Source organism: Ischnura elegans, chromosome 3 (assembly GCF_921293095.1).
Source record: "Ischnura elegans chromosome 3, ioIscEleg1.1, whole genome shotgun sequence".
Classification (NCBI taxonomy): domain Eukaryota; kingdom Metazoa; phylum Arthropoda; class Insecta; order Odonata; family Coenagrionidae; genus Ischnura; species Ischnura elegans.
This window is the reverse complement of record NC_060248.1, coordinates 21,127,165-21,144,884: the sequence shown is the minus strand read 5'-3', so window position 1 is coordinate 21,144,884 and position 17,720 is coordinate 21,127,165. Positions and strand designations below refer to the sequence as shown.

The 17,720-nt window shown below is 41.9% G+C and overlaps 1 protein-coding gene across 2 annotated transcripts in view; it reads right to left on the bottom strand.

The window, feature by feature from the left end:
- LOC124155544 (RNA-binding protein fusilli) overlaps positions 1 to 15,243 on the bottom strand; it is a 304,754-nt gene extending 289,511 nt beyond the window's left edge. Inside the window, exon 1 of one of the 2 annotated variants that reach the window (XM_046529454.1) lies at positions 13,110 to 15,243. In XM_046529454.1, coding sequence (XP_046385410.1) covers positions 13,110 to 13,463 — 354 coding nt within the window. In that variant the 5' untranslated portion in view covers positions 13,464 to 15,243. The remainder of the gene's footprint in view (positions 1 to 13,109) is intronic. The other variant, XM_046529455.1, reaches the window with a different exon arrangement.
- Positions 15,244 to 17,720: the final 2,477 nt, after the last annotated feature.

The following is a 17,720-nucleotide window of genomic DNA, read 5'->3' as shown; positions in this document are numbered from 1 at the left end:
TCCTGACGTCACATATCGATTGAAAAATTCAGCTCCGGCTATAAGTTGTGAGTGAGTAAAATAGAGGGACCAGGGTGCCAGGGAAGTTGAGACACGTCTGAATTTTCGCAAGTGTTAATGAAAACTTTGGTTACTAGTCTTCCGGCTTTGGTACAGGCTTAAGGTCAATGTGTCGTCATGGCACACGGACCAATAATTGCGCTTCGAATATACGTGCGCAGATAAATCCGTGGCCATGTCTGCGCGTGCCTGACCTTGAAATATGATCGAAATATCCATTTTTCTTTTGATCTGTCAATCAGTGGCGTAACTATGGGGGGGGGGGATATTATTTAAGGAACAGCTACAGCAGGGATCTAACGCCTTGAAAATCTAGTAAAATAATACAACGGATTTACAACGTCAACAGAGAGGAAGTAACAACACGCAACGATTTTGCAGTCAAGTAGGCATATCCTCAAAAACCTAAAACCTGATGAAAACAGATGCTTATGGATGTGGGGATGTACTCCCCCCCCCCCCCCCCCCCCCCCAAAGCCTCAGAGAAATCAAAAAAATGTTTTAAAATCTTGTATAGATTTGATATGTAATAACTGCATCTGCTTGAAGTTGAATTTTATATGCCAAAATGATGTAAAATTCATAGTCAGGCTTGTAATTTTTCAACAATTTTTCTGACCTCCCTGTTCCCTGGGGGGCTAGCCTCCACTAAGCCCTCTCATCCCCCCCAAAAGCCAGATCATCCCCCCCCCAAAAACCCTCTCATCCCCCTCCAAATCATATTCCTAGTTACGCAACTGCTGTCAATCGTAGTTCTACGATCATGATTCATGATTGAGAGATTTTTAAGGTTTAATGACGAAATTCGCTGCTTTTTCCAGGTTTTTTCACGATACACGAAATGCACGGCTTATTCGCGGTTTTAAGGTTATCAAGGTTGAGTGGGAACCCTGTAAATTTAGAATGGCATGGAGAACTAAAAGAAAATTTAAAGCTCTTAGTTTGAAAATAGCTTCAGCATCTGGCAAGGATAAAAGTATCCTGCGTCAATTGTTCATTACTTGTAATTGATGGAAAATTACTCAGAAGCATAAATTAGCGAGATATAACATTTTTATTGTCGAAGTTAAAAAAAATATAACAGCATTTAAAATCTACATTCTATGTTGGGACTGGCCCTTAACCTGAGTAGCTATCTATCCAATAAGCAAAAAGCGGCCATGAATATACTAAATGATTTCGAACGTTTCTTAGAGACAAGGGTGGGTTACCATGATAACATTCAAATCATTGGACAGAGTTTGGCATTTGGCGACCGGTTTAAAAGTGATAAGGCACATTCTAACGAAAAGGCTCTCATATTGCAAGAAGAATTCTAATCAAAGTAAAAACCGGTTGCGAAAATCATTTTGATATGGAACGAAACCGGTTTTATACCTTAAAATGGATAAATGGCCACAATTTGGCAGTTCGCACTGAGTCTGAAGCGCTAAAATAAGACTTAGACTTCAAAAATCGTACGAAAAGCGATTGACAGTGGCTACATAGACCACTGGAGGCTTTCAGTGGTAAGAATTAATGATGTAATACACTAAGATAATGTTATATAACTAAAATTCAATCGAATAAAATATTACGAATATAGGAGATTGACAATCCATGATAAGACGCTAGTTTCACACGTGACAGAAGTGAGAAGAGATCATTATCAGGCAGGAATGTCTGGGATTCGCAAGTATAGTCGATCACCACCTCCAAATAAGGCGTCATCCATATTGTCATAACGGGAATATAATAAAAATAACTACAAAATAACACATATTACAACGAACTATTTGAAAGGCTTAGAACTCAAATTATGAAATAAAATTTCAAGTGAGAAGCCAATATCGACAAGAAGAAATAATAATTTCCTAATTTACGAAAATCGCCTTTCTTTTCCCACGTTACTACATTAAAAATTGAAGGACAGACCGTATTACTGTCAGGATAGGCAGATGCAACAGCCTCGTAGAATTCTTAAAGAGGATAACAGGCGAAGAATTTGATTATTATCCAACGGGGAACTTACGTGAAAACGGTAACTATAACATCATGATCAGTGGATAAAATTCCAATTACAAATTTCATTGACAATAATCTCTATAGTCACAGGGTCAACTTTGTGGAAGTTCATTTCAATAAATAAAAACGAACAAACTTTGTATTAATCCACCAAGTTATTTTCGTACTTGAGAATGACGCCGCTGCGTCGAAACTAGTCGTACCGCGTAAATAAATTGGTGGATTAATAAAAAGTTTGTTCGTTTTTATTTATTTTCATTGACAATAATTAATGCCCCAAAAACGGCTTTACCTCTTATTTCATCTAAGAAAATAAAGCAATGAAGAGTATAAAAGTCTGGAAAAAGAGAACTTTTGTAATAATATTAGGCGAAATGAAATTAATGATTACCTTGATTAACAGAAATATCATATAATTCAAAGAATTCTTCCTTTCTTAATACTTTATCATCCTCATACAAAGATAGCATAAAGATTCATTTCATTTTTTTTATAAAATTAAACAACAAACAATTCCCTTAAATTCCTTAAACTATGCTCTCTAGAAGTAAAATCACTGTTTAAAAACATCCCACTAGACTTATTAAACGACATTATTATTGACAATTGGGCATTAATATCTGACAATACAGCATCAAGCATGGAGGATTTTTTTTATTTAATTATTAGGAAAAACAAAATAATCGAAAACGAATAGATTAGAAATATTTTTCCAACGGATTTGAAAGATAAATAACGGCTAAAGGATAACGAACAGCAAGAATATTTTATGGGCTTGATGGGATGGAATGGATTGACAGTTATCGGAATCATTCCGGATTTCCTTTCCCAACCGTTCATTGAGGTCGGTTCCAACGCGATCGGTTTTATTTGTGCTTCATGCAATTCTTCACTCCGAGGACTCACTAAGAGGATTACGTCGCCGGATAGGAAATTTTCAAACGCAACCAATTCCGATCGCGTTGTACCAATCGTTCCGAATGAGAAGCGATCGGAATGACTCAAATCAGTTTCTAGCACACCCATCAGATATCGCCTCCGCCAGGCTCACTTTGTAACTCGATATCGGAAGTCAGGGATATGTTCCCAAATTGAATTAATTTTCGGAAACAATGTATGTTTTAGGCGTACCACTATCATGTCCATTCAAAAACGCCGAAAGCGGAACAAATGGTGCAGGTAGGACACGCACAAAGAAATGTAGTAAGAGTAATTAGCAGCAGAACATTCGTTAGACTTGAGCAGTGGGTGCTTAAACCAAAATCAAAATGACACGTAATACCTTACAACCTGATTTCAGGGAGGCCAATGGATAAAATTGGTTAAATCACTGGATGACCAAACTGCTAACGCGATCAAAAGCAATTAACATGGCTTTAATCCACGGCACGTTGAGAAACGGTGATGTTGTAATCGTCATTAATTCTGTACCTTTGCGGCTCAAGCATATTCAGTACCGCTGAAACCATACGAGTCTTACATTTATACCGAGTAGAAGCTGGCCGTTAACATGGCGATAACAGGCGCGATAGAGCTGCGAGAAATCTCTTAAATCAAGTTTAAACATGGCGATTCAAAGAAAAACAAAAAATAAATTCAGCTGTGGGGGGGAAAGGACAGAAAGACCCAAAATGGATTCCTCGACGCAGCGCCTTTTTGGCACTTTCACGCGAGTCACTGACCTCAGGAGGCTACCAGCATGGAATACGTAATGGCCGACTCCGCCGAGCGACTACGCACGAGAAAGATGAAAGACGCAAAAGCCTACAGACTTGTCGCCTAACACCACGACTTTTTACTTCAGGAATCCTTTGAAAACCCGCTAAAGCCGAGCAAAAAATTATTCTAAATAATAAATCATGCTTTATTCGATAATTCAATCACTACCGCGGATGCCATCGGGTAATATTCTGACAAATGATTTGAGGAACTCAATAAATTATGATCATAAGCCATCACTGATAAATTGACAAATGAATGAACTAACAAAAATATATCAACAACAATGGACCTCAGCCCAAACTATCACTGTACACCGGAATATTTGAACGGCTGGATTTGATTCACATTCATGAACAGTTTTAGGTAAACGCACAAACAATAACACATTTTTTACCTCCATGTAAAGTCAACCTGCTTCCATGATTTTTACAATAATCTTCAATGATAATAAGTTATCTCACGGAACATAGAGAGATTCCATTCATGATTATGGGAAATTGCAACTCCGAAATATTGGCGTAAACTCGAAATAAGTGCTGAAAGCGCTTAAAAAGCCGAAATCTACCAATGATTGTCAGAAATGTCATGAAAACTTCCATAAACTGTTTTGAAACATTTTTTGCCGATAGTAGAAGTCATTAACTAAATGCCAGCGATGATAGCTTCGCTGTATAAAGAAACTGAAGATTACTCCAAAATTCCTACAACGAATATCTCCAAAGTAAAACAAGTGAAGTTGTAACTGATGACGAGATTTTCGGCATGCTACCGCAGTATAGTGTCGTTGGAATGGAGAGGGCACTAAGCCATTGAGTTTCTTCCCATACGTAAGTGGACACGACACTAAAGTATTACGATGCTAATGAATGAAATGAATTACACTACAATTACGAAATTCGAAAAATGTTCAAGGCTTCGAGGGAGAATGATTATGAAGTCCATTTGAAAAGATAAAAAAATCAACGACTACTCATTTATACCGATAGAAGCCAGCAAGTATCCCTATGGACCTAAAACATTTATAAACAAGGAATAAAACCAAAACCCGTCCAAGGATGAGATTTTTTCAAATTTTGATGGATAGCGTGGGTAGGCTATGGATAAAAATGCATTACAGCAAAAACGGATTCAAAAATAGCAACCTTACCGCTGATCAATATATAAACTCCTTAACGAGTACAGAATCCCTTTCCTTCACGGCGCTTTCTGACTAAGAATAGAAAATTTCGTATTTATATAATCATGCTTCCATTATGAGCGAAAAAACAATAGCTCCAGTTATATTCTCATGAAGCCACCGCCGCAATCGATCGAAGCGAAATTGGAATGGTTAACAATGACGTGTCCCACTCATTAAAGATATTTAATCGTTTACAACTGAAATTGAAAACAAGGAACGAGCGTGCATTGACATTTGATGATCGGATGAATGATAGTGCTGTACTTGGGCTACTAGTCACTTTTCTCACGTAAATATCTCTCCTCCGTTGCCTTACTGAAACAATAGAAACCACAATTTTTTAAATAAAATTGAATGCAACACCAGTGAAACTGTTCCAGGGTCAAAAAAGCAACTTTGAAACACCTAGGCTGAATCGATTTTTATGCAAAACTAGCTCTCGACGATATGATCCCCAGGAGAACTATTGCAGAAAATAGTTTAAGCTGATATTTTGAATTACAAAGGAAAAAAATATATAACAGTCTCACAGGAAGTCCAGACGTCAAATTCAAGTAGCGCACGATCCAATAAGTTAGATTTATAAACAGAGATTCCATTCATGATAATGGGTATCTCATCATTGCAATTCCGAAATAAGTATGTGGAAGGGCTTAATAAGCCGACATCAAGAACTGATTGTCTACATGACACAAGAATGCCATAAAAACTTACATAAATTGTTTTGTAACAATTGATGTAAGTTTTTAGGTGCAATGGAAACGAGTATGATACAGACATCGGCAACGAGTCGAGACTTGGCAAACGCGCATGGCCGTGAAATGCTCCAAGAGGCCCCCTCCCAATGCCGTCGCCGAAATCAAGCGAAAAACTTGAGAGAAGGGATGGGAGGGGGTGAGTTGGGAGAGTGGGAGGGGGCGAGGCGCGGTAAATAACACCCACCTGTTGCTCTCCCCGACCACAGAACCATCCCAGAGAGTTTGCTCGGGAAGACGCTCAGTGTTTCTAAGATAAACACAAAGAAAGAATGCTGGACAAAGCTTAAGAGATGGTGATTTTTTCCCTACCCCTCCCACAGATCCTTCCAGCCGTGGACTCTTATTTTTTTAAAGTATTCTACCGATTAAGGTAGGTTTTCATGTAGCATTGAACAAGCATTCTGGCAGCATCCCCTACCTACATGGACTCCCTTCTTCAATAAGGTCTGCCCCCTTTCATTCTACCATCTAAAAACCCTATTCTTTTCCTTCCTCACCCTCGTTTACCCAACATCTTACCTTGTAACACTGTTTTCAACATTCCCTCCCCGCTCAGCACTCGCTCCATCCATACCTTCTGTCTCCTTCCTATATCATATAGGAGCTACCTCTCCTAACTCACTATCTTCAGCACTTAGTTGCTCCTCCTCTTCCCCGTTCACTTCACCTCTTACAATCTCTTACACACCCACATCTCTGATGACTACAGTCTCCTCTCGTCGCCCTACCTAAGTGTCCATGTTTCCGCACCGTTTATTGAAATAAGTTTCAAAATTAATTGAAAGCTAGTTCCATGGTACCACAACATCGGGATGAAAATCAGAGAAAACCAATTGAAAGTTGTTGAAAATGAGTTACGCACATAAAGCAGTAGAAGTTAAGTTGTTGATGACATACTTTTACCCGCTTATACCCGAGTTATCATAACTCGATTAGGCTACATGAGGTAGAGCAAGATTCTGACACGTGTTCCAATGCCTACTTCATCAACACTCACACAAAGTTCTGATCTCAGATAGTTTCAAAATACCTTCTTCTCAACGATTTCCGAACGAATCGTAGGATGTTATGAGGACACTAGAGCCAAGAAAATACTGGAGAGAGAAAGTAAAACCGTGGGAAATGACGGAAACAGGCTGACTAAAAGAGCGAGGGTCAGCGGGGGGACCACCGCCCACGCTCCCCAGACACTTCCGCCGATCCGGTCACACCCAATACACACACACGCATATCCCATGCAGCTCTGCATCGTACGCCGGGCCGCGAGCGCCACCCGCAAGGGCCCAAACCGAAAATCAAACGCACCCCCTGCGCTACTAACTTCCGGGCCATCGTCCCGCTGAACGCAACATTGTAATAACAGCACCATGCCATTAGCACCAGCCAGGGACGTATGTAAGGGGAGGTCCTTGGGAGCAGGTGAATAAATCCTCCCCGAATGAGGGAAATAAAGAAAACATTAAGAACCGTAGTCTTAATTACTTTATTCAATCATTCACTCGGTTATGGCCACGGAATTCAGAAATATTTCCTCATATATAGTACTATTCGTATAAATTAAAATATAATATATATCATGGGGTGAGTCCCCCCCCCGAAAATTAGGATCCGTAAACATGCCACTGATACTACCGATTTTAAATACTGGACGATACTACTAGACAAGGATAAACAATATAAGGCGACATCAAATGCTGGTAATGTGATTAAATCTCCACAGTTAACAGCATTCTCTTCATCTTAACATCAAACAAATAGGACTTGAATTGCATCCAAAACGAATTGACGAATGGGAATTATTCTTGTTTCTATCATAATACTGCTAGACTGAAGAAGCCCATCGACCCGAAGAAATACTTCTTTTTACACCGAAGGCAATCAGCCGCAGTTTTGTGGTGACCGAGACGATAAAAAGGTTGGAAAACACAAATCCTCTGATCGTATTTTCAAATGGTTTGCAACTCGAGCGACAAGACTCTAACATTGGCAAGTCCTAAAACAACGACTAAAAATGGATTGAATGCAACTTTAAATTGAAAATAACTTTTTTCCCTACACTTAAAAACCTATTAGTGAACTACTTACAGTAAGGATTAACGCGTAGGCTTCCGTGAATGCTTTCTATAATACCTATCTATATCTAATAGCAATGTGAATTCCACCTGTTTAAGCTAAAAATCAATATTTCGCACTCGATCACAGACGATATAATCCGTTTAGATGGAAAACTCACATAATTAATCCTGTAATAAAAAGTGTAGCTTCGCAAAGATTTGTATCTGAATTAGTTAATTCTTGCTAGTTAATCGTAAACACCTTTAAATGAATTTGAACAAGATGAATGGATCAGAAACGTCCATCACGTTTTCGTTTAATCATTCATGAAATGTTGCGTTTGAAGAAGTGAGACACCGAAAAGTTTATCTCGAGAATACATCGTTAAGAGGACGCATCCCTTCGTCCCGACCAACTCTCGACCCTCCCGTATTTAGTCATTCTTTGCGTTGTATTTCTCCTTCATAACTTGAACGCTATCGTCTTGAAATTTTCAGATTGTATAGAGTAGACACATGTACGGGACATGGTGGTCTGTTGAAAACAATCGCAGTAGGACAGGTGGACGGGAAGAAGGGCAAAGGACGGCACCGAATGATTTACTTAGGGCTGGTGATGTAAATAAGAAGAAATACGTGACTATGAAAGGGGCAGCAGATAGGAGAGAGGATTGGAGAGCTGCGTCAAACCAATCATAGGATTATATACACCAAGGGTGAAATTCGTCATGAAAACATCATTTGACTTAGCCGGGATAAGAGTTAGCCAAATTTGGCTTACTTGTTAGTGGTATAACTTGCAGTATACCTGACCAGCAATTGGGAGATACGGGTTCGAGTAACGGCTAAGCCAAAATATTTTTCATGGCGAATTTCATCCTTGGTATACACAACTTTGCACCCGTGCGCGTGATTGCCCACACAGTTACTTGTTTCATGCAATCTTGGGACTAAGACTTATGATTACGGTGATGATGGCTTTTACTTAGCAAACATTTTCCCGTTTCTCATACACTTCAGTATTAGCATTAGGGAGAATACAGAGGTAAATTTTTTAAATTGAGATACAGGCAACTGACAACCAAGGTATTCCATACATCGTATACCCTTATAAGTGTCAAGATGACAGCATTAGGTTGAGGCAAATAATCCATTACCAAAAAGGGCCAGTCGGACGGGAAGTCAACTCTTCTCCTTACCTTCTCTAGCACAACTCCCAGGTTTACTCAGGCCTTATGATTGCACTACGCTCAATTAGTGATTTCCTCCAATCACCAACACCTCGAAAACACCCCCTATCAGCTATGAGAATGGAAAAAAATCACGTCCTAATATCCGATCTCCCCAAACCCATGGTCGCATCACCTTCCCTTCCAACCAGCACTGGGGATACCTTGTAGGTGGCTTGCATAGGAGTCACATTCACCAACAGCTTCCCAATTAACGTGTTAACCGAAGGAATGAAATAAAAAATGTAGAAAATTGCCAAAATTATGCCATATTATGACCGGCATGATAAGTGAAACATCACGATTGCCTACTTCCGGTGAACTACTTCCTGATACCTCATCCCACGGTTCATAGGGCTTCAAAAGAAGTGCCAATGAGCTTATATACGTGTATTTATATACGTATATATATTACGCAGCGACATGATTCCATACATTCGACAAAGTCATTACACACCTTAACATCAAATTCAGGGAAATGTAATGATTAGACATCCCCAGCCAAAATTAGTAATAATTCTCGATTTTACTATTAAAAAATCCAATCCTTTCCTGAGTTCGGAGTTGGTTGTGTTTGCTCTCACTATCAGGGTTGGAATTGACCGAGATAGCGGTCCCCGAAGTCAAAGCTCGAACCAAGAACTGGCAACTAAATGCACCAAAAACTGCTTCGTCATAAGACGGGAGCGAGAAACGGAGTAAAATGTTTCGTAAGTATTTCTCGGGCACACAAGACATCTCCTTCCATCGACATATACTCATGTTCATGGCTCCTCCTGACATTCTCCTCCTTTCCGAATGAATGATGTACAGACTTGAAAATCGAATAAAATTAATGGCTCATTCTTGCAACATAAGTCTCCCTTAGTTCTAAATGTACACGATACCTTGCAAGCTACTACTATTGTAAGATGTGTGGCAGACGAAGGCGGATGTAGGGGGGCAAGCGGGAAGACGCTTAAAAATAGACAAGATTTTAAATGCGGTCCCATTATCATTACTTTCGTTTTGCTTAGCGTTACGGAGAATTGATATGGAGAGTATATTTCGTACAGTAATTGTTGAATGTTGTTCTTAATCCCAAATATGAGAAGACCGTTTGCCTTTCCGATCCATGTGCCAGCGATAAATTAAGAGAGATGTTTCGCCGAGCAGATAGATATAGGAATTCGTTTTTCCCTCGAGCCATAAAGGACTTTAATAAACGCTAGTCCCATCCTCGTTAGAGCACTTCATTTTTTTATTTGTAAACGGCTGGTGTCATAACACTCCCTTCCACACACCTTTTAGGTTTGCGGGATTATGTTGTAGATGTAGATCTGCCCTTGCTGGCAGAGGGTGAGTACATCTCACCCTCTGCCAGAGTATTCGGTAATATGAAGTAAAGAACGACCAAGTTACAAAATAGCCAAACGAAAGCCTTTTTCAAATCGCGGTGAATCATGTTGGGGTATTTTTCGTTCCTCGGAAGCAATGAATTATTATCCTTCGCACAAACACAAAAAAGCACAACCATTTCCGTAATGTTACGTGTCAATTTCCTCTTAGGACGAAATATTAAATGCCAATAACTAAAGTGGATGGGAGTAAGAGAGAAACTGCATGACAAAATAAGATGTCCTTCTAAGTAAGCTCAGCGTTGAAGTTTGCCCCTAGTACGACATTTATTCGGGAATGCATACATTTAACAGGGCAGGAGGGAGTAAAAATGAGCAAGAATTCTGGTCATATGTTTGATGAGCAAACAGAAAGTTTCAATTTTGGCACGGCAGAATGTCATAATGAGAAGAACGCAGGCAATTATGTTACAAAGTTAACTTTCAAAGCTAACGGTTCCAATGAACTATCACCATGCTGCAGTACGTGATATTTTACAACGTGGAAAATTGTCGATGTGCTTACAACTCAATGGATACTTGAAAGTAAATAAGTTAACCTCACGCACTTGAGCATTTAGCAGCACCAACGTATAGGGCGAGGTAGTGACTACAATTAAAAACGAGTCGATGTTCTTTATGAATGAGTAAATAATTATTCGACCATCTCCAATTTAATCTTTCTTAAAATATTTGAAAGCTATATAACCTTTCCTGTTTATGCGCTGGAACTGCAATTAACTACATCTAATTTTGATCGAAATATTTAGAGCAAAAATCAACATTAGATACGGTATTGATCCCTTTGGTGGATTAGCTTTTCATTTCGAGTCTAATCCTTGGTAATTACACATCATACCAAATGTTTCATGCGCAAAACCGCAGCTTAAACGGGTAAATATTTCCGTAAAGCAGAAGCCCAAAAATACAGAGGACTCAGAGAGCAGCTACATGACAGAATTCTCACTTTTGCCTCGCTAAACGAAGAGCGTCGAAGACAACGACCCGACGCAGGGAGCGTCATCGACGCTAAGTGGGTGGTGCAACCTGAAGCAACAGGTGGCAGGGCTATTGAGTAAGGCCATGATGCCGAATGCCAGGGATAAGCCTTTCGGTACCCAACTGCACGCGAGGAAAAAAAACATTATACCTATTTCACATAAGAGGATTATGAATAGATACAATATGACGATTGGCCACTTATAATTACACGTTCCTCGCTAAATTATTCTCCATAAAAGAATATCATCACTATGTGGTTCAACTCGGGGCCAGCCACGATACACCACAAGTGATCAGTGGAGGATCAAGAGAAGGGCTAGGGCCCCTCCTGGGAATCCAATTTACACTATATGAAATGATTACTTTGTGTGGACCCCTAGTACACTGAAATAAAATTAGAGAAATAGTCTGAAGAACAGAAAAATTCCGAACGTCGTTTTTTCCATGATCAATACGAGACTATAACGGCATCGTTAGAACTTACAAATAGGTTAGCTGACTTATACTTTAGCCTACAAACTAATGTATTCCTCAATGCATGTTTTTGAATTTTCTTAGCATTTCTAACAGGATTTTTTGTGTGTTCTAACTTTATTGGCAGATTAAGTTCATGAGTATTTGGCAAGTTTTGCCTTTGCATGAATGTGGAAGAATAATTTGTAAGTATGCGTAACATTTTTATGACCGTGTGGTGTTCATGTGAGAAAATTTTTGCATGCTGGTTTTGATCATCCCCAGCCAAACACCATAGAGAAGGCTCGCAGGGTATTACGTCCATATAGATGTTAAGAGTTTATCTTTCGGGTCCCTTATCTAACCCCCTCCCCTTATCCCTAACCAGGATTCACCATTGCAAGTGATGAAACGCTTAAAAACAAAAAATATGAAACATGCATCCGAAACACTCACGAAAACATTAAGAATTGAGAAATGCAAGAAAACACGAAGAAAGAAAATTAAAGGGATTAAGGAAAAGAATGGGGAGAGAAATTATGGATAGGATGTAATCGAAACTGCACTGAGGCCGAATTAAAATCCCGAGAAACCAAAGCAGAGAGCCCAACAGACACGCAGAGAATGCGAATGATAACTTGTCAGTTTGTGCATGGTTGGGGAAAGTTATCTAATCAATTTCAGACAAATTTTGCCTTTAATGCAATGCATTATCAACGTCTCAGGTTAAATATTTAAGTCGACCAATCATCCAAGAAATATTATTATCTCGGAAAAAGAACAACCTCAAAATCATACAAAATCGCTATAAATAAACAAAAATTCATTGATTGAATGCGTAAGAGCGGTAATTTTGATACGTCGATATTATCGCACCCTTTATGATACTGATCCAATTGGTTTCTAATAAATAAACTTACCATTTATAATGACACGCCTATCGCCCGTTAGTGAAGAATAGCAGTTTATTTTAAGAAAAGTATTTTTTAAATGAGACTTAGGTCAATTTTTAGACAACCTTGGTTTTGATGCTTAATAAATCACCGTCATCATTGGATATAATAATGGAATGGAAACTGCACAGTGTCCGCACGAAACAAGCGAGAAACCAAAACAGAGAGCCTCACAGAGGCAAATAATACAGTTGATTATGAACTCAAGGGCATCTCAAGCCTTATTTAACCACACATTGTTGAAAGTGCACTTGATTACATTAATTGGTGCATGAAAATCGCTAAAATTGAATTACATTGCAAGGAAAGATGACAAACCTTCTTGAGGACGGTGTCGATGAGGACGTAGCACAGGAGAACGATTTCTTCCTCGTCAGAGCCAAGGGCCTGGCCCTGAAGTCCCGCTGTCACCGGGAAGAAGATGCACAGGCTGGACGGAGGCGCAGATTCCACGGCTGAGGTGAGCGGGGGCGAGGGGGGGCAAACAACCGTGGGCTGGCTTTGCTGTTGTTGTTGCTGCTGCATCAGCAAATGATGGTGGTGATGGTGCATTTGGTTGTTCTGTTGCTGCTGGTGCATGGGGGGAGGAGGCGGTGGGGGAGGCGGAGGAGGGAGGTGTGGCGGAGGCGGGGGAGACGGCGGAGGAGGCTCTATCATTGTGATGGTCACCATGGTACCGGACTGTTTATCGCAGACAGCGACGTTTGTCAACAGGGAGTCAATAACTTAGCTCTTACGGGATATTCCCCCACTCGAATCCAACCGAAATGATAACACTGAAAGCAGGATCGAGACGTGATATAGTAAAAAAACTTAACGGACGTAACAACCCTTTCTGATGCTGTATAAAACGGTCATCATCCAAAAAATATCACTACCACAAGGCTAACGCAGAGAAACCACGTCTCGATTTTGAGCACCAAAAATCAGACATTCGATTGACGACGTGGAAAATAAATAACACTTCGTCCGTGCCTTTTTCTTCTCTGCCTTGGACGGAATATATTAGGCGAGGTTGCCTTCCCTGTATACCGACGAACACGGAAAATGCACTACTAGAGGACCGAGCAATCGGTGTTTTGCTCGCCGTTCAATGAACAACGCGGCCTTGTTTCCGTCCTTGTCTTTTCACACGGATGAACGGCGATTGTGGAAGCGCAATCCAATAACGGGGACCCGATAGCTTGGCGCCATTTTCTCTGCCGGCGCGGCGTCAGATCGACTGGATTGCAACAATAAACACACTCCTTCAAAATCTTCTGGCTCGCACACATGAAGCAAGGCACATCTCACAACATACCGATACCCCGCAGCTACGTGTACATACGGATGACGGAGGAGATACACAATAACAAGAATAACAACAACAACACACGGGCGAGATAGGAACAAGAGGACTTTCTCCGGCAGCACTCCCTTCGATGGCCGCCCTTAGAGTAAAGGCATTCGCGAGACTTTCTTCCTTCAAACACCGTGGGAGGACGTCAAGAATCACAGCGAAGGTGCGACCGAAGCGGGGATTCTTGAAGGTTGGCAAAACCACCTCATACCATTCGACCGTCAAAAAAATTCAAGACGACGAAAAAATAATCCAAAGAGAGCAGCTTCGACATCGGTCGCTTCCCACGAATCGCTTCAGGAGGACGGATGCCGGCCAAAATCTCGACAGACGGCTGTCACGCTCCGCGTGATCCAGGTTGAGGCGAGGAGTTACACAGCAAGGTGTCGATTTCGTGAGAGGACTGCGTCACCACCGCTAGAACAAACGTGCCGACAGATCTGAGAACTTTTATAGCGATCTTCCACCGATGACTTCGAGTCAATTATTCACTGAATCAGCCCTTCCAACACGTAGCTGAGGTGACCTGCAGAAGACAAGAAGCGTGGACTAGGGAGAGAAGAGAGGGGGAGCAAGTTCCTTAACTTTGGTGAGGCTTATCTCTTCACGAGGCGGCGCAAACAACTCCCAATGTCACGAGCCGCACGATGGATGGAAAAACAGCCACGCACACGAGCAACACTCGGCGAGAGGAGAGGAAGGCAGCGAGAGAAATAGCTCTCCCGGCGATGTCGAACGGCGAGAGCGCGTGCCCGATCTCTCCCGCGGGCCGCGTTAGATCGTCCCCCACGAGACAACTGAGACGAAGGAATTCCGCGAAACTAGCGTCCTGCGGAAAATTCACACAACGATCGGCATGTTTTCCGTCCCTGTCGAAGCGAGCCTTTCTTCTCTCCAGGTGCGTCCTCTCTTACCTTCTGTCCCGCCGCGGGGGGAAGGCAGAGAAAGAGAGCTTTTGAGTTTGGCCGGCGTGGTCCTCTTCAGGTAACCCGTCCGGTAAGGCGACGACTCGAGCGGCGAATGAGGGGTGGCTTCCTCTTTCGATCGAGTCGGCCTCCTTCGGCGTGGTGGTTTTCGCTCAGACAACCAACGTAAGAGCTCGTTCGCTCAACATGCAGCCACCAGAGGGCACACCTCGACGACCGCGGGGAGGGGGGAAGGTGGACTGGGCGGAGGTGGGGTGGAAGCCAGCCCTCCCCGTCTTCCCCTCTAAAGCACCTGGGGAGGGCCCACCTCCTTTCCACATCACGCTTCCCCCCGATTTCCCCTCCCAATACTCCTTCCCTCACACCATCTAGCCTGTGTTTCAAAGGTTCCCCCCATCCTAGAGCATACCGCTTTACCTGTACCCCACCTTCACTCCCTCCCATCTTCGCCTTCCTTCGCCCGCTTTTTTGGCCTTTTCCTATGCTCCCCCTTCCACCAAACCTAACCCTAACCCCACACCAAACGTACAAGAACCCCTACTCCCCCTCTTCCTTCAGAAATAAAAAACCTACCTCTCCTTCAACGAAAAATCATGCGACACGGAAGGGGATGGCCAGTTGGGGAAAGGAAGGGTGGGGACAAGGCAGACCCTTCCCCAAGCCCTGGCTTCTCTCGTTTCAATCGCCTGTTGCTTGCTCCTACCCCTCCGATCCCTCATCCCCGGCCACACCATTTCCGAGACTTTATAATTTCCTCTCCCTCCTGAATGCATGCCTCCGATTTCGAAACTTACATTATCGCATTGAAAAGATAAAAAGGAGGCGTCAAATTCAAGTTTATCCCGGAATAATATTTTATTTGTTGTTTTTGGCAGTCAGATCGGGATATTGTTTGCTATCCGGTAGGCACAGATCCAGAGACCCCCACAAATTACTATTCATGGACTGGGATCGCTCGCATTTCGAGTCTTCAACCAAATGCCTTCTCCCACAGTCCCCTCTTCAAGTCCCGAGCTTACCGCTCTTTCAACCCCATCCCGATCGCACCCTGTCTCAAGAAGTGTTCGAGAGAAGGGGGAGGGGGTGCAGGGAACAAAAAGTAATGTAATAATCTCGAGGAGCTTCAACTCACGAGTTTTCCCATTGGCGCGCACCTGTTTGGACGGTCGAATGCCATTGGACGACACGCTTCAAATATCTCTCCCTGTCCACTTCCCCTCCTTACCCCCTCCCTCGCACTCTTCTTTAAGGCAAAGTTACGCCGTCTACCCCCTCCTCTCTCGCCACCTCACCGTCCTCCCACCCACCTGACTTCGCTGTGAGGGGAGGCAAGAAAAAGAGAGACGGCCACCGCTTCTCAATCCCCCCCTCCTCGCCCGTTTCCAAGCCATCCTGCGAAGGAAAGGAGGGGCCCCTTGCTATCCCACCACCCACTCCCCCTCCTCAGTCAGTGGTTTTCTTACCTGAGGGACGAACGGGGCAAGTCGAGGGGATGAGGAAGAGGTACTAGCGCCGGGGTAGGGGAAACGGCGTGGTGTGAGGCTGACTTCGAAAGTTCCCCTCTGCGAGCTTGTTCGCGGAGGGGAGGGGGGGAAGAGCAATGGAAAGATTCCATTGGCCGTCGGGGAAAACGTGGCATGCGATACCTCGCAATGGCCGGTCGCTCTCGACTATCGTGAACTCGAGAGAGAGGCGAAAATTGGGAGGTGGGTGGCAGGGAGGTTGTAAAGCGCCCTTCTCCATTCTGCAGCTCCGAATAACGCATCACACCCACTCCTATCGTTTCCTGAAGAACTCGCGCATTCCGACAATGCATTCACGACAGAACAACAATTTGGCATAGCTTGTGATTCAATTTAGGCTTGGTTACGCATTATGAATTTGAAAATCTAAATTGAAATTCTGTGAGGTAAAAATTCACAAAAAAACTTAAATCGACACATTTACAGATTTAATGAGAAATAGATTTTGTAGTAACATCCACCTCCGCCATTGTTTCGGGGTAATATGCAAACTAATTGATGATTTGAAGGATAGAACTTATTTTCAGGGTTAAAATATTGATAAATGCTGCGTAGGAGTGTTATCATATGATATTTAAAAAATAGACGCAAAAGTTTGAAGAGGGGTTAGAACATTTTTGATTGTGTGATAATTAGTGAAAATTATCAGACCTCTAAAATGCAAAACTAAACTTAGGGAAACGTCGATGAGAGAACTGGATGATTTTCTGATAATCTGACTTACTTATCTAAAAATTTAATTTAATTTAAATAATTAAATAGCGATCAATAAATAATCACCGTCGTTGAAATGTAAATTAAAATTATTAAAAAGCAGGAATTTACCTAATTAGTATTTAGATACAAATATTTTGTAATATTCAGCGAAGGACTTGTCAGGATCAAGGTTAGGATATGTTAGGAAATGTTGGCAAAAGACTATTAAATTTAATGTGTGGTTCATGTGAATTCAGTGACTCATCTTGAATACAGTGACTTTTTACATCAAAAGAAACTAGGGAGGTTTTACTCAAATGAGTGTTCTGACACAAATTGAAAACAAAAGATTCGTCATTGTCCCTATCACAACCCTCTGCAACGAACAGCTATTTCAGCAACCTCCCTAGTTTCTTTTAATAGCAGTTCGTTGCAGAGGGTTGTG